General features: G+C 40.6%; 1 protein-coding gene across 1 annotated transcript in view; it reads right to left on the reverse strand.

Annotated features, from left to right (window-relative positions):
- Positions 1-9,841: 9,841 nt before the first annotated feature.
- The window catches only part of itprid1 (ITPR interacting domain containing 1), a 111,788-nt gene continuing 97,686 nt past the window's right edge, over positions 9,842-23,943 (reverse strand). The window contains 4 exon segments of the mRNA XM_072569578.1: positions 9,842-10,047; positions 10,595-10,674; positions 14,878-15,201; positions 21,220-21,331. Of these exon segments, the coding sequence (XP_072425679.1) occupies position 10,047; positions 10,595-10,674; positions 14,878-15,201; positions 21,220-21,331 (517 nt within the window). The 3' untranslated portion in view covers positions 9,842-10,046.

A 23,943-nucleotide genomic window follows, 5' to 3' on the forward strand; every position in this document is an offset into this window, starting at 1 on the left:
AGGAAGAAACTTTGATTCCTCTTACAATTCAAGCAGTTGAACGTATAACTGATAATAATATGGATAGGACTCAAATTCTCCATACAAACCACAGTATACAATGGGATTGATTATGGAGTAGAAATAATGGCGTGGTTAGCAGTGCAATTTTTAAGTGGAAATTTTGAGGGGAACTTCCAATGATTGTAAAATGCCCAATTAAAATTAACAAATTGATCTTGCAGATACCATCCTTCTTCCAAATTCTGTGTAATAATGGCATTTGCCATTGAAACAGATGGAACAGCATGAGGTTTCTGTACTTAACTCATAAGAAAAATTAAACTTGCCCCTTAGTTGGGCTGTATGAATGCTTTCAACAGTGCTTCTTAGTGCTAACCAGCCTCTGCAACTGATTATTTTTTAAAACAAATGCAGAATCACATTCCTTTAGATTTTAATGATTTTTAGAACTAACAATGTCTTTTAGGTTGCTGATCCTGTTGAGCTGGTTCATCTTATATTGTGATTTTGCAAACATGCTTCAGTAGAAACTTGAAATGTAACCTAATCAAGTTCATTTAAGAGTTTGTTCCTTCCTATTTATTTCTGAAATAATCTTTCTTCTAAGGATATTAGTGAGTTTATTTTATTGCTTTACATTTCTGCTCTTTTGTGTCTTAATTTAATCTTCTATTTATTTGTTTGCTGGTGGCTTGACAGCTCACTGGCAATAAGTTGTAATTCACTGTCCCTTACGTAACCTGGTACTGTCAGGAGGAGAGTTTGTCCTTTGCTGACCCCAAATTACATGAATGTTTTCAGACAGGAAATGCAAGCAAAATGCCATTCAGACCTATGTCAGTCCAATGTTAAGGTGAATAAAAATTGCATAAAAATCATCCAGCTTTCCATCACATTTTTTTGTGTATAAAAAGATATAAAAAAGAAAAGAACAACATTGCATTGATCAAAAATAATAGAAAAATAGATTTGTGGCTGACTTCATGCAGTATGAAGTATGCTATACCTAATTTCAGAATCCAGTTTTACTTTCTTGCAGACTAAATGGTTTTGTCTAATTGTTAAGATTGTTTACTCTATCCACTCTCTCAGCAAGGTGCAAATATCTGCTGAATTCTGAAAATAATGTCATCATCTGAAGTCACACATTACTATTTGAAGAAATCATAGCCTTTTTCAAACTATTCTAAATTATTTGGGGTATTTCAAGATATTACGACTTTCTAGTTTTACACCATTAATATTTCTATTTGCAAGTTATACAAAAGTCTGACATTCAAAAGGACTGTAAAAAAATTGCATGTTCGCTGTCAGTGTTAATTATTTACAGATTGTTAACTGAAGTGTTGTTTAATCTATTGAACAAATATTTATATATCATTACTTACAAGTTTACATATGGATAACATAAAAATACTGTTATATTACTTTGTTAGAATTCTACATCTGGATGCCAACTACATGTTTTTTGCAGGAACAAGGTAAGGACATAAACTTCTTAGCTCCACATGATTCTATCTTTATCTAAAGCAATCCCAGCATAGAGTAATGCTAACAAATACACAGGTGTTTACATTGCAGAGATGAACTTCAGACAACATAGACTTATGATTTCAAGCTAGCACTCAGCAGACTGGGAGCACTTGGTAAATGAATGTGCTTCCTAACTCCATCAGATAAATACATAGTTATGTACTTTTCCTTTCAGGTTTCTCTTGATTGGCTTACATAGTGTTCAAACGTTTGCCTTTGGCATTTCGCCCAAGTGGTTAGTTTTAGATGTAAGGAGTGAATGCCAGCAGGTTGCTTGATTATGATTGGTCAATAGTCCACAAGAATATTAGTTAAGAAAACACCCTTGTTAATGAAGAGGCATCATTGTTTGAACAGCTGTTCTTAAAAGGTATAAAAAGGTGGGGGACAGAAATGTTTAACTGACATAATTGGTACCATATTAAAAGAAACTGCTTTCTTGATATCTTATCTCATTAACATAAAAGAGAAGCTAAGTCATACAAAACCTAGTCATCCCTGGTTTTTCTATAGCTTCCCCTTCTTATATTTGTTACCATGAAGCTGTGATATTTTAAAGTCCCAATCTGGTCATATACCTTCAACACTCTATCACAAGAATATGAAAAATGTAAAATATTAGGAGCAGGCCATATGGCATTCTGAGAAGCTCCACCATTCAATGAGGTCGTGTGTGACCTTCTACCTCAACTCCACTTTCCTGCCTGCCCTATTCTGATATTTCTTCATTCCCTAATGTCTAAAAATCTATTGATCTCAGCCGTTAATGCACTCAACAACTGAGCACCATATCTCCCTCCACCGCTTCCGCCACCCCGCTCACCCCTGACTCTGAGCTGAGAATTCTAAAGTTTCATAAACCTTTCAGTGAAGTAATTTCTCATCATTTTGGCGCTAAGTAGTTGATTCCTTATCCTTGAGATGATGACTCCTTATTATAGACTCAAACAGCCTTTCAATATTGATCCTGTCAAGACCTCAAAGAATTATACATGTTTCAATGAGATCACTTCTAATTTTTGTAAACTCCAAAGAATATGCGTCCATTCTACTCAATCTCTCCTCATAGGTTAATCTTCTCATCTTCAGTACACAGTTCCATGTCCACTAAACTATTGGCATATTTGTTACCCTCAATGTCAATTCTCCATATCTGTGAATTAACATAATTCAACCAAAGACTTCCATGTATGCAGAACGTCAAACTAGCATTCATGACATCTCAAAATATTTCAGTACCAAGGAATTACTTTCCTAATGTAATCAGTGTTTTTTTATCAAATTTGACAAAAATGCATGCATACAAGGTCAAATTAATGACGGATCAGATATTTAGCTGGAGTGTAGACTTGGACACCAGGACAAATCTTCAAGTTGTAGCCTAGCCATCTTGCAGTTGTGTCTGAGGTAATATTTCCCCAAGTTGCATGACTGTGCACCCAGACAGCAATGTGAAAGTTCCATGTTATACTGTGCATGTGTCTCACACTTCAGTGCATCTACGCAGCCACAGAAATACATTTAAACAGGCTGAACCCACAAATAAATTTTGTGTACAGTTCACAAAAATACTAGAAAATGTTGGCCTTAGTTTATCATCTCAGCTAAAAGATGGCACGTCTGACTGTGCAATATTTCCTCACTGAATAGTCAGTGTAAATTGGAAGGTCAAAGTCCGCTTGGACTTTAACCTTGAACCTTGTGATTTCAGTAACAGGAGTCCTACCAACTAATAAAAAACTGGTACTAAATAGTGTTAAATTGGATTACCTTGAGATGACAATGAATACTGAGGTAGGAAAGATTGCTGGGTGGATGTGATGATGTAGTTTTTAGGCACATCATTTGTCACTTTCCTCAGATACAAATGATTTAAAAAAATGTTCTTGGATGAGAGCATCACTGGCAAAGCCAGCTTTTATTGTCTCAACCTAACTGTCCCAGAGAAGGGGAAGCAACAGTAAGGGATAGCAATATAGTTCCAGTCAGGCTGCTGTATGACTTGGACTGAAATCCTCAGGTAGTGGTGTTGCCATGCATCTGCTACCCCAGATCTGTAAGATGATCGAGGTTGCTGGTTTAGAAGGCACTGTCGATGGAACACCGTGTACTTACTGCAACACATCTTGCAAAAGCTGGCTTTTATTGGAAAAAGGATTAGTAATGAGGTCTTACTGACATGAAACTATAGGCCGGTCAGCCTGACCTTAGTCGTTGGTAAGATTTAAGAGCCCATTACTAAGGATGAGATTGTGGAATACTTGGAAGTGGGGCTGAGTAGGAATGGTTTTGCCAAGGGGACATCATGCCTGACAAATCTGTTAGAATTATTTGAGGAGGTAATGAGCAAGTTAGATAAAGGAGGGACAGTAGATGTAATCTATCAGGATTTCCAGAAGGCCTCTGACAAGTGCCACACAGGAGGCTGCTAAAAAAGCTAAGAGCACATGGTGTTCAGGCAAGATACTGTATGGATTGAGGCTTGGCTGACTGGAAGAAAGCAGGGAGTGGGGATAAAGGGGGCTTTTTCAGCCCATGACAAGTGGAGTTCTGCAGGGGTCCATATTGGGACAACAAATACACTATACATTAACAATCTGGACGAAGGAACTGAGGGTATTATTGATAAGTGTGCAGATGGCACGAAAATATCTTGAGGGATAGATAGTGTTTAGGAAGCAGGAAGACTGCAGAAGGACTTAGTCTCGGTGACTGGGCAAAGAAATGGCAGGTGGAATAAAATGTGGGAAGGGGTGAGGTTATGCACTTTGGAAAGGAGAAAAGAGACATAGACTATTCTCTAAATGGGGAAAGGCTTTAGAAATCTTAAGCACAAAGGAACTTGGAAATCCTAGTTCAGGATTCTTTTAAGGTTAACATGTAGGTTCAGATGGCAGTTAGGAAGGCAAATGCAATGTTAGCATTCACTTCAAGAAGCTAGAATACAAGAGCAGAGATGTACTGCTGAAGCTGTAAGAAACTCTGGTCTGACCACATTTGATATATTGTGAGCAGTTTTCGTTTCTAACTGAGGATGTGCTGTCCTTGGAGGGGGTCCAGAGAAGGTTTACAAGAATAATCCTGGGGAAGGGCTTGCCATATGAGGAGCAGATGAGGATTCTGGGCCTGTACTTAATGGAGTTTAGAAGAAGATGGGGTATTTGATTGAAACTTACAGAATATTGATAGGTCTGCATGGAGTGGACTTGGAGAATATGTTTCTATTAGTTGGAGAGACAATGACCTGAATGCATATCCTCAGAGTGAAGGGACTGAAATGAAGAGGGTGGTTTATCTGTGGAATTCATTGCTGCAGAAGGTTTTGGGGGTCAAGCCAATGAGTGCATTTAAAATGTAGAGAGGGAGGTTCTGGATTAGTAAGGGGATCAAAGGTTACAGGGAACAGGCAGGAGAATGGGATTGAGAAACATATCGGTCACGATCGAATGGTGGATCAGACTCAATGCGTCAAATGGCCTAATTCTGCTCCTATCTCTTATGGTCAAGTGTGTACAATTTGGTCTACTTATCAGAAGAAGAATATACTTGTCTCAGAAAGGATGTGACAAAGGTTCAGTGAATTGAATCTTGGGATGAGAAGATTGTTCTATGAGGAGAGAATGCAATGGGCTTATATTTTCTGGATTTTAGAACAATGAAATGAGATCTAACTGAAGTTAATATATAAGGATGCAAACAGTTCAGAAAAGCTAGTGAAGAAAGCAAAGGGAGATTCTATGTTTGTAATGATCAGGGAAGACATTTTTAAGTCAGAGGATATCCTTGAGGGGTCAAGGACAGTCTCTATTCGATTAGAGTTAAGATGCAAGAGAAATATGATTAGATAACTGGAGCATTCTATAGGCATCAGCTACTGAGAGAATCAGGAGCAAATTTGCAGGAATATCACAGATATACACAAGAACTATACAATGATACAAATATTGACCAAACTTCAATTGGCCAAGTAATCATTACAATGTTAGAATAAAGGATAAGAAAGGTTGAATTTTCAAATGTGATTAGGGGAACCACCTTGGCCAGAGTGTTCTTGTTCTAACTACAAAAGAGGCATTGCTGAATCTGATGCTGAATAGTGAGGTGGCTGAAGTGTTTGTGATCAAACACTTGAGTAAGAATGATCATTGTATCATAAGGAATTAGACTTGTAAAGGAGAAGAGCAAGGAACAATCATAGGTAGGGCTTCTAAACTAATAGAGAGCTAATGTAAATGGGGCAAGGGAGGATGCAGTCAGGGTAAAATGGAAATATAGACTGACAGGAAAAAAAGAACTGTAACTGTCCAATGGGTGTTCTGTAAGAAGGAGATGATTCAGGTACAGGCTAGAGACAAGGGGGATGGAAAGAAGTTCAAAAGGGAGGGGGGAAGAGACAATATGAAGAACAATGAAAGAGAGCGCATGATGTATATTAAGTGAATTGTTCAAGCATGAACCATGCCAAATACAATGGATTGAATCTTCACCGAACTCAGCCGAGTGTAAATTTTGTTGAGTTTCTTGGAAGAATTCTCTCCACAAGACTGAGTGAGTTTTCTCACAGTATCTTACCAAACTAGCCTCATAGCCAAGGTATGGGACCACGATGGTACACTCTCCTTCCTATTTTCCACTGTAGGCCAGAATCCTCATCACTGCTGGAACATCCCTGGATCCCTGGTTGTGGTCTCATATTTAAAAGGCCTTGTACACCAGGTCAAGTCCTGGCAGCCTGAAGCTACCCAGCATTGTTTGTATTGCTTGCCCCAAATATGGCTGGCAAGGGGAAATTAGCACTGCACTTTTCAAACAGGGACTTGGAAGCCCTGGTGGATGGGATGGTGCAGGGACGGCTGTCATCTTACCCCAGGACTGCCAGAGAAGTTCACAACACCAAATACTGACAACCTGGTCCAAGGTGGTTTCCTGGGTCAGGTGGTGCCCACAGTCCAGGCAGATGCTCAGCAATGCAGAAAAATGGCAAAAGACCTTCTCTACTCTGTCAGGGTTAGTGCCACCATCTTCTTTTTTTGTTCTGCTTACCTTCTGAAAGGAGCTCGGTCATGAATGGCAGCAGCTGAGGACCCAGAGCAGGGACTTGGCCGTTGGCCTTGAGGCAGTTATTGTGCCAGGGCAGAACTCTGGCATAGCAGATCGAAGGAGTCCGGAACGGCACCAGAGCAGGACTCTGATGGTCCATGTGAGGCAGCTGGTGAGCGGGATGGCAGTCAGTGTCAAGATGGCAGTGCAGAGACGCAGGATCGAGAGAGCGAGCCCAGCGTGGGAGAGAGATTGAGCCCTCATGGTGAAAACCCAATGTGAGCAACTGCAGGCCCATGGTTAAATCAGGACTGTAATTTGGAACTTCTAACTTTATTTCTTATTTACTATTTTGTACTGACAAGAACATTTAACTTGTTTCTTTACTTTTTCACTTTGTACCTAAGATTTTGTACTACTTACCTGGCGACTAAGATGGTACTGTGAATGGTGACATTGTATTTTTCACTGTACTCCTGTATCCCTGTACTTGTGTACACATGAAATAAAGCCTCATTTTAATCTGCACCAGCACAGACAACTGCGCCAGATACTTTTATCTCACTCAATCCATCCCAATTGCCTTATTCCTGGGGAAAATAGCCCACAATAGGATATTGAAAACCAGGATGTGGCACCCAACATCAAGGAGAGTAATACTGGCCCCAGCTAATGAGAAGAGAAACTGCTCATCAGGTGATGTCAAAGCATCCACACCCTGACAGCCAAGTAAGAAGCATTGGCTATTGATGTGTTACTCTTCCATTACCACCACTGTGAATATACTCTTGACATATCAAAACATCTATCCCTTGTTCCTGATGCCTTGTCTCTCTTGTCTCCTGATGGTACAAGTGCTTCCGCTTGGTCTCAGCAGCCCAGAGGGTGTAACTGCAATAAAATGTCTCCTCCATGTTTGAGGAAGACATCATGGACCCTCAAAGGAGCACCAGCAAGGCTGCCTCTTGCACCCCCCACCAGCTCAGATACCTCAGTGGATATGTTAACTAGATCTGAGGTGGAGATGCAGTTGGTGAGGACATTGCTGCTGCGTCTCTGCAGGTGGCTGAGAAAGAATCACTCCAGGTCACCAGCTCATGTAGAACTGCTGAAGACCTAACCCCTGCTCAACCTCAGGCAGGAGAGGATCCACATGCTGCCGGCCATTCAGGGCTTCAGAGAAATGTATGTGCAGATACAAAAGCAATAAACAGGTTTGTCACAGGCACACAAAGGTTGCAGAACAGCACCAATGCTGCCCCTGTCATGCAGGTGTCTGCCTGTCTCCATCAGCAGGTTGGCAGCTGCCATGGAGAGTCACATCCAATACTCTGAATGGCTACTGGATCAATGCATGGAAACTGAACATTATCACTCCAGCCATTGGTGCTCAACATTGACAGCAAGGTTACAGGGTGAGGGACAAGGGAACTTGACCTCACTCCAGTTGTCCCTTCCTTACAAGGAGACAGGATGGTACCAGTAGGCAATCAGTTGAAGGGCAAACCACATACAGGACCAATGGAGATTTCCTCTCAGGACACTCTAGGAATGTGTCTATGCTTTCCAGTTCCACCCTACCAGCCACTCACCTTGTGGGAATTCAGATTAAAGCAGATGTACAAATCTCTGGGCAGGACACACTCAGCATTTCTGGGCCTTTGAGTCACAAACACCTCGTAGGCCATCTCATGTGATGTTTCCAACTTTCTTACCAATGCCATGTCATTCATTGCTCGGAAAGAGTCGCTCCAGTAGGTTGGATGGATGACAAAGGGAAAATAAGATTAGCAAAGAGACGATATGAGAATAGAATGGTAGTTAACACAAAAGGGAACCCAAAGACCTTCTACCTTCATCTGAAATGTAAAAAGATAGTAAGATGTAGGATGGGGTGTCTTTGAATCAAAGAGAGTGGTATATGTTTAGAGGCACATGACAAAGTTAAAAAACTTAGCATTGGTTTTTACTAAAGAAGAAGATGCACTCTTACAAACATAAGTTGACATGGAGATGATACAGGTAATATACTGAAAATTCAGGAGTAGAATATAGGAAAAATTGGTATGTTTAGCAGGGATACATTGTCTGGTCCAGATGGCTTGCAAAAGGAGGTCAAATTGGAGGTAATATAAGGTCTTGCTATATTTTGGCAAACTTGCTTAGAAACGAGGAGGTGCCAGAGGATTGGAGAGTAACAAGTGCAACACCAATACTTGAGAAAAGCATCAGTTACAAGAAACTGCGGACGAGACAGATTAATATTAACAATGGATAAGGTTTTACAAACAACAATCAAAGGATGAATTATCAAGAAGTCATAGAGGTTTGAGTTAATTAAGGGGAGACAGCACAGATATGGAAAACCAGATTATGTTTGACTAAGGTAGTTAAATGTATTGGCAAGGAAACAGAAAAGGTTGAAGAAGCAAATAACAATGGATATTGTTTGAATGGATTTTAGGAAAACTTTGAAAAAGTATCATATTAAAGGTAGGGATTAACAAACTTTAAGATTGTGGAATAGGACGGCCAGTCTCAACTTCGATAAAAGTTTGGCTTAAGGACAGATACCAGCGAGATACCTGCAACGCTATTCTTCAAGTTAAGCCACTATATCATTTTACTGAGGAATGTAATTACAGCATGACACATTTTCATAGAAAGTTTACAGGTGACCCCCCCCACCCCCGTCTCTGTGGAATCGCTTTCCGTTGTTTCAGTTACCCACAGTTTACCACAGCCCAAACATATTATGGGGAGCCAGGGACCAGGGACCAGGGACCAGGGACCAGGAAGCTGCCGGGAAGGTACATTCCCATTTAAATGAATGGGTTCGTTCCTATCCACGGTTTCAGACTTCTGCGGTGGGTCTTGGAACGTATCCCCCGCGGGTACGGTGGGGGGTAGCTACTGTGTATTGCAACTGGACATATGAATCGTTAAGAGAAATATAAATATAGAACTTTCAAATGAGGACTGAACCACACTGACATGTCTTACCCCTGCTCTTTTAGCTCAATTTCTATTACTGAGTGCTTTTTGTTTTAAATACCAGATGGAAGATCAAAGTACCTAACACAAATTGTTGAAACATTTTAATCTATATCAGTACTCACTCTTTTTCTGCAGAGTGTATAAAGTTGGTAAACATGAGATGGATAGAGTGTGGATCCTGCCATTATAGAGTATTTAAGTTTCATTTATTTTGGTTTAATCACTTTAATAACTAACATTCAGCAAAACTGTATAATGTTCAGCATAATTACTTGAGTAACAGGTGGTAATATTAAAACCAAAATGATAGAGAGTTCACTGAAGTTTACAAACATAAGGAAAAATGCAGTCAATCAGGAAGCGTAGCCACACTAATCAGACTCCTTTGTCCCTTGTGAGATCTTCTGCAGATTTCTCGTCTTGTAGTAACGAATTTGATCACGTAACAGAAGGTGCCTAGCTTTGTGCATGAATCTGCAATGAAGAAAGACGTTAGTATTTTAGATTTACCTTAGAATTTCAAATAAAATAAATAAACATCTGTGAATTTCCAAATTCAGGCTAGAAAGTGAAATCATTTATTATTTTAGTATAATTAAGTGGAAGCGAATGACTATCACTATTCATTATGATGACATGCCCAGCAAGAATAAACTAAAATGCAATGTTAGCAAGAATTATCAAAATCTTAAACTGGTATCTGCAGATTAGATGAGGCAGCTGGTAAACTGGTTTCCTGAAAGCTCTTCTTCCTGTATATTGGATATGACTAATAGCCCTTTCTGCAATCAATGGTGCAGATCCAAAATTCTCCAATCAGTGAGATCAAGTAAATAGCAGCAGATTGATCTTAACAGCTTCCAGGGATGCTTTGGTTGACTATTTTTCTGACAACATTTTTATATCATTGAATAAGGAATTAATAAGACTGGACAAGTTTTCCTTTTACTTATTAATCCATTTTAAGATATTGCTACCAATTAATACTTGTTTGTAGTTACCAGAATAACTTACAACATACCATGTGGATGTTCTTGAGTGTTTATTACTTTGAGTTGTTTCAGGATTTGGCGATCGGAGGTGGTTAAATGATTGTTTAATCTGGAATAGAGATTTTAATAAAATTGTTATAAATGTTTTGCCTTTTATTATAAGGCCTTGCATTTCCTCTAATTAATTGTTGGCAACTGTCCTCACAAGAAATATAACTACCAACTCCATCCCTCTCTTTGGCAACTGTCTAAGACCAAATCAGACTCCTCACAGCTCTGATATCATATTTGAACTGATGATCAATATCTGTTTTGATCTCTACAACATCAGGCAACATTTCCCATCTCAACTTTTCACTTGCTGAAATCTTCATTCCTGTCTTTGTTACCAATAGACTTGATTATGTGGAGACACTTTGGCCAGCCTTCCATATCCTACTTTCTATAAACTCGAGGTCATTCACAGCTCTACTCCCTGTGTTGTATTTCACATGAAGTCCTGTTCACTCATCACCCGTTGGTTTGCTGAAGTACAAACTGACTCCCCGTCAAATAGCAACTCAATTTTAAAATTCTTATCCTGGTTTTCAAATTCCTCCATGGATTTGTAGTCTCTCACCATATCACCCCATTTCTATAAATGTCTTTCAGCCCAGTAATCCTCCAAGCTTTGTGGTGTTATGTAGATCTGCTCTCATGAGCATTCAGAGTTTAGTAACTCCATGATTGATGGCTGTGTATTTAGCTGGTAAAGCCCTAAGCTCTGAAATTCTTTCCCTACATCTGCCTCTCTACCTCATTTTCTTCCTTTAAACATTGTAAAAGATTTCTGTCTTGGATCAAGCTTTTGGTTACTTGAACTGGCATGTCTCTATATGGCACTGTGTTATATTTAGTTTTGTAATGAAATTGTAGGAGACATTAGAACACCATATTATGTTAAAAATACTAAACAATTTGCATTGCCCTACATTGTTGTAAGTTGCTTTGTTCAGTACAATACTATGTTATGCTGTCCTATGTTGTCACCCTTTGTTACTGTACAGTGTGTTGCATCATATCATATATCTGACTGAAAATTGTTACTATATTACTGTTTCTTTTGTTACCCCATTACATAATCTTCAATTACTATAAATAATCTTTTTCCATATTATGTAAAGCTGTATTACTGTATTGCTGCATCATTCCAGTATGATACTGACCGGTGTTACTATTTATTATTATATGATTCAACAAAAAATGACTGGAAACAATTACATGAAGAGTCATATTAATGGGAAGTAGAAACAGAAAGTGTTGGAGAAACTCAGCAGGTCAAGCAGCATCTGAGGAGAAAGGAAGAGAGTTAAAGTTTTGAGGGCTGAAGATGCCATTTGTTCCACTTGCTCCTTGCACCCCCCAATCCACACTGTCCCTCCAGTTCTCTGTCGTTAGTTCCTGATAATTTCATATCTCTCTTCACAAATGCAGCCAGACCTGCTGAGTTGTTCCAGCTTACTGTTTTTAATTCAGATTTCCAGCATCCACTGTATTTAACTTTTATCAGAGTAATAGGAGGTGTTCAATGAGGGGAGGGGCTTCAGAACAAATATCTACATTTACACAGCACCGTGCACATTGACTGGACTTTCTAAAAGGAGTCTATGGCTAATTACATATTTTTGAAGTGTAGTTACTGTTATAATGTAAGAACTGTAGGAACTTACTCCCTAACGGTCATCGCTAATATCCTGCGCCTTTCAAACCTGTATTCACTATCATCTGGAAGGACAGGGCCAGCAGGTGTGTGAGAACACCACGATTTGTAAGTTTCCCTCCAAGTCACACACGCTCTTGCACCATTGGGTCAACATTTTACAACTCCCTTCCAAATAGTGTGCCCACACATACAGACTGCAGCAGTTCAAAACGGTGACTCACCACCATTGTCTCAGAGGTAATTAGGAATAGACAATAAACAATTGTTCAGCCAATGACACCACAAATCATGAACAAATAAAATCCCAGCTAATTTGCACACAGCAGGATCTGCAAACAGCAACGAGATAACAACGTCATCTGTTTTTGTGATGTGGACAAGGGGCAAACATTGGCCACAAGGGGTCACTCCCTGCTCTTTTTTAAAATTGTGAAAAGGGATCTGTTGTATCCAACTGTGAGACAGAGAGCTAAGGCCTCAGTTCAATGTCTCATGAAAACATTTGACAGTGTAAAACACCTCAGAACAGTGAGGTGCATCTGTGTGTAAGCCTGAATTTGCGCTCAGGTCCATTATTCTTCTTAGCAGAAATGTCAATAATGAAGGGGCATAGATTTAATGTGATTGACAAACAATTTAGATGGGAATTAAGGACAACGTTTCTGACCAAGAGCATGATGGGGCCAGGAACTCATTACCTGGTTCGCAGAGAGAGAAAAAGCTCACCATATTTTTTTAAAAATTGCTATGTAGTTGAGATGCCATGTTCTACAGGGCTACTGAGTAAGACCTGAAAAGTAGGCTTTGACTGGAGAGGTCTTTTTGGCAGAAAAATATCTTATAGCTCAAAATTCTGGGGTCATGTTAGATTTGGGAATTGTAAATTGGGCTATTGCAGGATGCCATGTTCCCCATCTCCTGGGTGTCAGAACTCACTTGGAGTTGCAGCCACTGCTTTCTGAAGTGGGTCTAAGCTGGGAACAGATGTGGCCAAGTATTAAGATCAGCAAGTTAGAAGGCCTTGTCAAATTCTCTAAGACATTGGTCCAAATGTATTCGTGACAACAATATCCCCCATCCTTCACCCCTCATCTACCCATCCATCCACCCACCTCCAATGCCCCTCCGTACTCACTTGCACAGTGTCCACAGCTTATGACCACTGTAATATCACATTGAACTCTGTTTATTTTGTCAGTATCATGAGCATTTCAATTATCAATTCCATTTCCATTTTAAAAATATGGTCCTCAAATGATCTCATAAATTTATCAAATATTAAAATCTCAAAATCCCAGTTTGAAAGAAGTACTGCCTTAATTGTTCTTAACTTAGTCAGAATAAATAAATCACCATGCAAAAGCTCCTTTGAATCAACTGCTTGTAAAATTGATAAACAATTATATTAATGACTGCTGTTAAGCTGAGTCAATTAAACCAGTTGAGAACTCAGCCAAACATTCATAACAAGACTCCATTCCATAGTGGTATTAAAAGAAACTGATAGAATTCTATACAGTAGAGTCCTGGAAGATAACTGAACAGATGGATATCTTCTTGTTCAGTTTTTTTTTTAACTAAATGGACTCAACAGATGGACTTTCAATCATGTAAAAATAAAAGCATAAAGTCCAGATGACACATTAGATTCTCAATACAGTTGAATACATAAGGGATTTTTAAACTACTGAAGAAAGCACTCAATAAGATCTGAATACTTACATAATTCTGGTCCATCTAATGATCAAATTATATTTTAAGGACAGAAGCCTATCACAAATCGCAATATTAACAATGTAATTGCAGCATCTAATCATGATTCTTGAAGTTGGCAAACCCTTTGAACTTGCTTGTTAAAGGTTTCCTGACTCTGCAACAGGCATTTTCCAAAGTAACATGAACAAACTGATCTGATGTGTTTCATACAGGATTCAGGAACCTACATACGTTGGTGGGGATCACAAACTTGGGGAATTTCAAAATTAAATGAGGTATTTAAAAGACTGCAATTTCCATCGATGCCTGGTCACTGTGCATCAAATTTCCAAAATGGTGGCCTACAGGATTTGAGCTGGGAAATTGCAATTTACTGACATCCAATAGGCTTCCCTGATGGATTGGGGAAAGGGTGAGGATAGAAAACTGAATTTCAGGTTGGGCATGTGACAACAAACCTCCTTATTTAATTTTCCAATTTTGGGTGATATTGCAGAGAGAAATCCAAACCCTGAACACCAAGTGAAAATCAGTATATATTTTTGAAAAGTGCTGTCAAATAAACAGACACCATTGCACTGCAGTGAAAGTAAGTCTCTCCCTTCTACAGTTATAACAGACAAGAGCACAGAGTGACATTCTCCGAAAGGAAATAGATATTTGAACCTGAGATGGATTGGTTTGTAAAATGGCCTGAATGCTAACTGACAGCATACATAGCTGAGAAGTAAACCATTCTTGGACATGGAAAAATGTGCAACTTTTACATTATGTGATGGGAGTGGAAATGTTGCACGTTGTATGGAAGCTTTAATTGAATTAGTAATAGTCATCCTTGCCATGGTTTGCTTTGCAAACTATAAATTAATTTTTAAAAATGTTGTGGTTCCTTACACTTTTCAGAATGCTTCTAAAATCCATCATTTCAGACCGATGAGTTTGTTTTTCCACTTTTAAGTCTGCATCTTTGTCAGGTTCAAGGTTGGGTTCAATATCTGTTTTAGTTGATACTGAATCAGTTTGGTTAAGTGCTGAAACCAAATGCACTGGGAGAATTATTCCAGCATTGCAGTCAGGCTCTTGTGAACTGGTTGGTGGTGTTGGTATTGCACAGCTGGATGAGGATAAGGGCCAAGTCTCTGATGTCGTACTCCCTGTTTGCCTCAGTACCTCTGCATATGAACAGAAGGCGGATTGCTCTTCCACCAAGCTCTGCAACTGCTGAGAGATAGACCCGAAGGTTAGCACAACTTTATCACAAAATTCATGTCCACATTTTCTCTAGTTTCTACCAATGATCAAATTCAGAAATAAGTATGATTGAGTTGGACGTGAAGCAAGTTCACTCAACATTTGCAAATTTGAAAACAGTTAGAGGTATAGGAAAAATAAACGAACACACCAAAAGTTAAGTTTTACACACAGGGTTAATTTGGAGATACTGAATAAAGAGGAGTTAACGTTGACCAACTAGTACCTTTTACCAAGAAACTGCTAATTCATTAGATGAACTAAACTTACACTCAAAATGTTGCACACTTTCCAGTAATACCAGTTTACCAGACAACAGCTGGACTGTAGACTATGAGTCAGGATGGGGTGAACACAGTCCATGGATTAAGTGGATGGTGGGACAGAGTGGGAGGGGGGGGGGGTGAAGTGTTAAGTGTAGGGGATAGGAGATAATGAGTACAATCTAAGTTTCATTGAAGGGTAGATGTGGAAGGCGCTGGTGAACATTTTTGGTGGGGAAAGGGATATGTAGGTTGGGAAAGGGCAAGCACTGATCTTGATTTGGTGGAGAGGTGTGGTGTGAGTCTTGACATTGTTGGGGGGGAAAGAGTTGAACACAAAAAGGTACAGCAGCTGACCATTGCTATGGATGCTGGTTTACCTTGACATTCCAGATAATGGCCAAATCTTCCAGACCCCAGATAGCCGCAGCCCTTCCATACACTGGACGGCGCAGAAAGACTAATGCAGCTGACAGCACAGAAATTCCCTAGCAAGTTGAAACTCCCAGTGACAGGAGCCCTCCACAAATACTCCATTGAGTCGGAAACCTTAGGTCCCAACTCATTTACCACAATAATAGGCCAGGGTAACTGACAGGAATTAAAACCTGCTCTAATTTTTGTTTGATGGTAATGGCAGAGTGAGATATATTTGCCAGACCATGAGGTTACACGTTGTGATTGAATACAGGCTCTGCTGCTGGCGATGGCCCACAGTATCTCATAGCTGCCCGGTTTAGATCTATTTGGAATCTATCTGACCTGACTGTATACCACTGAGCCACAAAGTGTCGTTGTACTGTCCTGCAGCTGGGGGACATGCACAGGGATGTGATGATGGCATCTGGGTTTTTAGCCGCAGGATATGATTTGAAGATGATTTTGAACATGAGTTCTGATTTTGTTGATGATTCTGTGAGCTTGGCTATGAAGGCTGATGCTTGACCAGTCTGTGGGGCAACTCTCCCAATTTTGGTAGAAACCTTCAGATTTGGGTAAGCAGGAATTTGCAGGGTTACAGAGCAGGGTGTGTCTCTAATTTCCAGTGCATACATAAATGCCAGGTTATCCATCTGATTTTATTCCCAGCACAGTTCCTCGTGGGACCTTACTTTTATCCTGGAGTAGGGTGGTGCTGGAAAAGCACAGCAGTCAGGTAGCATCCGAGGAGCAGGAAAATCGATGTTTCGGGCAAAAGCCCTTCATCAGGAACATAGACAGAGTGCCTGCTGAGTGGAGAGATAAATGAGAGGAGGGTGGGGGTGGGGAGAAAGGAGCATAGAGTACAATAGGTGAATGGGGGTAGGGATGAAGGTGATAGGTCAGGGAGGAGGGTGGGGGAAGGTAGCAAAGAGTACAATGGGTGGATGGGGGTGGGATGAAGGTGATAGGTCAGAAAGAGGGTGGAGTGGATAGGTGGAAAAGAAGATAGGCAGGTAGGACAGGCCATGGGGATGGTGCTGAGCTGGAAGTTTGGAACTGGGGTGAGGTGGGGAAGGGGAAATGAGGAAACTGGTGAAGTCCACATTGGTGTCCTGGGGTTGAAGTGTTCCGAGGCTGAAGATGAGGCATTCTTCCTCCAGGCGTTGGGTGGTGAGGGAGCGGTGGTGAAGGAGGCCCATGACCTCCATGTCCTCAGCTGAGTGGGAGGGGGAGTTGAAATGTTGGGCCACAGGGTGGAGTGGTTGTTTGGTGTGGGTATCTCAGAGATGTTCCCTAAAACACTCTGCTAGGAGGCGCCCAGTCTCCCCAATATAGAGGAGACTGCATCAGGAGCAACAGATACAATAAATGATATTGGTGGATGTGGAAGGCTCCTTTAGGGCCTTGGATGGAGGTGAGGGAGAAGGTGTGGGCACAGGTTTTGCAATTCCTACGGTGACAGGGGAAGGTGCCAGGATGGGAGGGTGGGTTGTTGGGGGGCATGGACCTGACGAGGTAGTCACGGAGGGAACGGTCTTTGCGGAAGGTGGAAAGTGGTGGGGAGGGAAATATATCCCTGGTGGTGGGGTCTGTTTGGAGGTGGCGGAAATGTTGGTGGCTGATTTGGTTTATGCGAAGGTTGGTAGGGTGGAAGGCACCGGGGGGGGTTCTTTCCTTGTTACAGTTGGAGGGCTGGGATTTGAGGGCGGAGGTGTGGGATGTGGACGAGATGCATTGGAGGACGTCTTTAACCACGTGGGAAGGGAAATTGCGGTCTCTAAAAAAGGAGGCCATCTGGTGTGTTCTGTGGTGGAACTGGTCCTCCTGGGAGCAGATACGGCAAAAGCAGAGGAATTGGGAATACGGGATGGCATTTTTGCAGGAGATAGGGTGGGAAGAGGTGTAAGCCAGGTAGCTGTGGGGGGTCGGTGGGTTTGTAAAAACTGTTGGTGTCAAGTCGGTCGTCATTAATGGAGATGGAGAGGTCCAGGAAGGGGAGGGAGGTGTCAGAGATGGTCCAGGTAAATTTAAGGTCAGGGTGGAATGTGTTGGTGAAGTTAATGAATTGCTCAACCTCCTTGCGGGAACACGAGGTGGCGCCAATGCAGTCATCAATGTAGCGGAGGAAGAGGTGGGGAGTGGTGCCAGTGTAATTACGGAAGATGGACTGTTCTACATAGCAAACAAAGAGACAGGCATAGCTGGGGCTCATACGGGTGCCCATGGCTACCCTTTTGGTTTGGAGGAAGTGGGAGGATTCGAAGGAGAAATTGTAAAGGGTGAGGACTAGTTCGGCTGAACGAATGAGAGTGTCGGTGGAAGGGTACTGTTCGGGACGTCGGGAGACGAAGAAACGGAGGGCTTGGAGGCCCTGGTCATGGTGGATGGAGGTGTAGAGGGATTGGATATCCATGGTGAAGTTGAGGCGTTGGGGGCCGGGGAAACAAAAGTCTTGGAGGAGGTGGAGGGCATGGGTTGTGTCTCGAACGTATGTGGGGAGTTCCTGGACTGGGGGGATAGGACAGTGTTGAGGTAGGTAGGCTGATTCTGTTTCAAATACATTTATAGTAATTCTAATATCATTCTTTGATGTCTTGTTTAACTGACCTGCCTCCTTGGCAAATTCTGAAGCAAAGTAATTTGTGAATTTCTCTGTCATTTTGCTGTAACTCTCTGCAATTTCATTTTGCACATTCTATAAGAAACAGAAGCTTGCGTAGGCAATTCAGTCTCTTGATCCTGTTCCACCATTCAGTAAGATCATGGCTGAAGTGATCATGGTCACAACTCACTTTCCTTTGTGTTCTCCATAACACTCAATTCCTTTATACATCAAAACTTCCCATATGCAGCCTTGAATATATTCAAACGATTCAGGCTCCACTGCTCTCTGGGCGATATGTTTCCAAAGATAACAACCAAAGAAATTTCTATTGATTGCTGTCTTAAATAGGAGATGCTGATTCTGAAACTGTGCCCCTTGATTTCTAGATTTCCCGAGTACAGGAAACATTCCTTGCAGTACCTATCCAATTCGATAATATAAATTGGCCACAATTGAGGCCCAGCATTAATCCCTGTCACACCCCATAAATTATGGATTTGTCACCTGCAAGCTTTGAAACTGCACCTTGTCTACCCAAGTCTGGCACACTGTATCAAGGTGAACAGACCCTAATGCAATGCTTCCACACACATCACTGCAAGACTAAAACCTGGCCCAACTGATCCAGAGGTGGGGAGGGAGATTACCACTGCACTACATGAGCCCTTATAGTCCCACACTGCTGGCAGGTTTGCAAAACTTATGTAATGATTAAAATAAGGTGACAGACAGAGATCAGACTGGCAACTATTGGCCAATTAGCCTAATATCATTGGTGAGGAACAGTTGAGAGCCAATCATCATGGAATGCTACAGCACAGATGGATGCCATTTGGCCTTTGTTATTCGATCAACTGGTCGAAGACAAGTTGATTGCCACTTTGGAGGAACATAGATTGATAAATGTCAATAAATGTGCAATTTTAGAGGTAAATCATATTCGATTTATGGGCTTCAAAAGACATTTGATGAAAATATCAGATAAAACACTTGGTAGCCCATGGAATTTGCAGGACAGTGACAATATTAATACCCTGTGGTTTAGTGGTTAGCACTGCTGCCTCACAGCACCAAGGACCCGGTTCAATTCCAGCTTTGGGTGACTGTGCAGAGTTTCCACATTCTCCCAGTGTCTGCGTGGGTTTCTTCTGGGTGTTCCAGTTTCCTCCCACAATCCAAATATATGAAGGCTAGGTGAATTGGCTATGCTAAATTGTCCATTGTGTTCAGGCATGTGTAGGTTCGGTTCATTAGTCAGGGGTAAATGTAGAGTAATAGGGTAGGGGAATGGGTCTGGGTGAGCTACTCTTCGGAGGTTTGGTGTGGCTTGTTGGGTCAAATGGCTGTGTCCACACTGTAGGGATTCTATGAAATTCTATTCTAAGAACTGGCTAAGAGATAGAAAGCAGAAAAGCAATGTATGGAAATCTAGAACCAAGGGCAGTGTGTGTGTGTCACGTACATGTCATAACTTGGTTGACAGGTTGATTAAAAGAATCTTTGGGTTATCCCAGCATAGTGATGATATCCCTGCACCTGAGCCAGAAGGCTTAGGTTCAAGTCCTATCTACTTCAGAAGTTGCATCATAACATATCTGAACAGGTTGCTTAAAAACATGACACTTTTTTACCATTCCCAGATCCAAGGTGAACTGAAAGAATGTGAGGTTTGTAATCTCAACCCTCATTTCCCTCAGCAACTTAGGGTGTATTATTTGTACTGAGTGATTTTTTTTACTGTGTACCACTATCTATTTTTATCCCATCTAATTTCTCTAGATGATCTTCCGGTACTATGCTGTTGGTATAACCTTCTTCAATGCTGGAGACAGATGCAACGTTATCATTTGAAACCTCACATCCTCTGCCTCCACAGGAAAATCGGTTCATCCTTTCTTTAACTGTCACCTAAGTATAAAATCCTCATGGAATCCTTTTTATGCAAAACTTTAATCCATTTTCAATCTCCTTTTGTCTGTCTTTTCCATTTCCTTTTCCATTCACGGCATTAGTTTGTTTCTGTACTGTTTCACAAAGTTGGTATTTATCAAAAATCACAGAACACTAGGTTATAGCCCAATATGGCATTTATTGTCTGCTTCCTTTTCCTGTTTCATTTTAATTTTTATATCTTCTGTCATCCAGTGAAATTCAGCCACACTTGCCCATCCTTCCCCCTTCCCCACTCATAGGAATTTATCTAGGAGATGCCTGAAATCTCGTTTCTTCGGAGCTTCCAATTTCTCATTTAGTGTTTTACCTTATACACTTTGATTCTAATCAACCTATCCCCGAATATTTCACTGAAACTAGTTCTCCTTCAGTTGAGTCATTTTCAATTGTTCCTTATTCTGTTCCAACACGACTCTAAATTTGCAGGTTCCAATTAATGCTGAAAAGTATTTTTATAGAACAATTCAAAAACCAGTTAATCCAAACACTGAAATTTCCTTTGATGATCTTCACTTAATTGGACCAGAATGTGTTTTAAAAGTTATCACTAGAGTTAAGCTAACTGCTTTGATTTAATTCACTCTCATTTTCTATTATCTATCCTCTGGAAATTGGACTGATTGCAAAGCAACTCATTTTCAATGAACCAAGTCAGAGATTGTTCAAAGGTGTTACCAAATATGTGCCCTATCGAGTTGATAAGTTTTGCAATTGAATGAAATTCTTTTATAGTAAACAAACCATCCTCATCCCATCTCCAAGTTGCCGAGCCCAGTCTCCCAGCTGTATCTCCATCTCTGTAATTTCTTGACGTACTGCCCGACGTAATGCCTGCAGTCGTTTCACATCCTCTCTGTCAGAACACAAACATGAAATATATAAACACAACAGCAGTAATATAGAGAATAGTTTCATTTCTTAGAAAAACAAAACATCTTCAAGTTGTGGGTGATACTGACAAGGCTGTAGTTATTTTCCTTCTGTAGTGTGTTGGCAACAGAATAGAATTGCTGACCATTTCATACAGTTGGATCATTTCAGATGATTTTGAAGCATCCACATAATCAAATATAATTCAAATGGTTGGCCTGGCAAATTTACTTTACCAAAGGATATTGTGTTTTTAGTAACAGACAGATTTTGGCAGATTACATCTTAATATTTTTCTGTTTGAAGACTCAAATTATCAGTGTTATTAAATCTATTTGAAACTTGCTATGGTTAGATTTGATCTAACAATATCTCAATTACTAATTGAGTACATTACCTCATTAGTCAATGTATATATGCGATGGGTTATAAAATATGCATGTCTCCATCACGTGTAAGTTTACTTGTGAAGTGGCAAACTCTTCAAATCGGAATTTCACCTCCTCAAGGCAGGAAAAGGTCATGGAAATAAAAGTAGGGGTTTTGGATGCAAACTCTAAAATGTAATGCCGTTCCATGTCTGTGCTATTTTTGTGTAACTTTTTGTGGTTCACGATAGCCATAAGTGTGAATCCCACCCACCACTGTGAGGACTATAGGATAGTTGAATTTCCTTCCCCAGGCTATTTTCATTTGCTGGTATGGGTTTTGGAAACACATAAAGATCAGTCAGGTTTGAGAGCTGATGAGCAGAGGGGGATTCTGGAACATTCTTGTAAGTAAATCATAAATGTTTTAACATCTTCAAATGTTGCTATTGGCTGTACTATAATCTGAAACATTCTTATAAGTAAATCTTAAATGTTTTAACACATTCAAATATTACTATTAGCTGTTGCATTGTAATGTAAGTGTGGTTTAATGCAATAATTTATTATAAGTCTCTGTTATGCAAAGGTAAATTGACAAATTCTGTAGTGATTGTAATGAGGTCAGTGAGCTGGATCTCACTCAGTATGAGTTCCCTGATTGGGTATGTTAATCTGGTCTGATTGGGGAGACTTGGTTGACATAAAAGGGTAAATGTCAGGAATATTGAGCCTCTGTATGCCTAACCCAGCAACAGGCAGAGTCATAGATTCATAGAGATGAACAGCACAGAAATAGACCCTTCAGTCCAACTTGTCTGTGCCGAACAGACATTACAATCTGGCCTAGTCCCATTTGCCAGCAGTTGGCCCATAAGCCCCTAAACCCTTCCTATATATACACCCATTAAGATGCCTTTTAAATCTTGTAATTTTACCTGCTTCCATCGCCTTCTTTGGCAGCTCATTCCATATATGCATCACATGCGTGAAAAAGTTCCCCCTTAGGTCCCATTGAAATCTTTCCCCTCTCACCTTAAACCTATGCCCTCTAGTTTTGGATTCCCCCACCATTAGAAAAGACCATGGCTATTCACCCTATCCATGCCCCTCATGATTCTACAAACCTCTGCAAGGTTACCCTTCAATCTCTGATGTTCCAGGGAAGCCCCAGTCTGTTCAGCCTTTCCCTATCAGGGAGCAGTGCTATTGTCAAAGGCTATGCATTTGTAAATAAGGAGTGATTGGTGATGGGATGCCAGTCTTGGAAGACTCATTTCAAATGTTTTCACCACCATTGTTTTAGTGTAGACATTCTTTACAGTACTTTTCCCAAAGGAAAATATGCAAAAACATTCAAAGCTATGACGACATGTCTTGGGAAATTCTCTTGACCTGTTTTGGACTGAGATTTAAATGCTGAAAAATGTGTTGTTGGAAATGCGCAGCAGGTCAGGCAGCATCCAAGGAGCAGGAGAATCGACGTTTCGGGCATAAGCCCTTCTTCAGGAATGAAGAAGGACTTATGCCCGAAACGTCAATTCTCTTGCTCCTTGGATGCTGCCTGATCTGCTGCACTTTTTCAGCAACACATTCTCAGCTCTGATCTCCAGCATCTGCAGTCTTCACTTTCTCCCACTGAGATTTTAATGTCCAGATATATTTTATTTTGGCAAAAATATTGCCCAGTTGTTTTAAGTACATTAACACAAAGAACTAAGTATTTGCTCCACCTGCAATTTAAAGAAAACTTTCGTCTGCTTTTCAGTTTCAATGGACTCCACTGTTTGCATGTCCCAGAGATTGTCTGATAGTTGGGCATATGAAGTTTCAATGATTTTCAAAAAGTCCATAACCATTTATCTCAGAAGGGGACTGTGTTCCTAATTTGATGGACTAGTTTCCAAGGTTATTAGCAGTTCAAGGGCTTATCTAACTTTGATGTGGTGAGTAGCTAGGTATTTTTAATAACAGATTGACCATTTGATTTACACCTTCTTGAATGAGTTCTATAAATATGAGTTACTGTCTTTCCCAATGAACTGTCTTTTAAGGTAGCCATTAGTGTTTGTTTGAATTTTTTTTTGTTTTGTGTCCATTTCAAATACATCCTGAGGGTTGCCGTAGTGAATAGTGAGCAAGTGGTTCTGGAGGATATGTATGAGAATGGATGGAGTGTTCTGGGAGCCTGGGAGATAGGAGGGCACCTGCAGTGAGTGAGCATGGG

Source organism: Chiloscyllium punctatum, chromosome 5 (assembly GCF_047496795.1).
Source record: "Chiloscyllium punctatum isolate Juve2018m chromosome 5, sChiPun1.3, whole genome shotgun sequence".
NCBI lineage: Eukaryota > Metazoa > Chordata > Chondrichthyes > Orectolobiformes > Hemiscylliidae > Chiloscyllium > Chiloscyllium punctatum.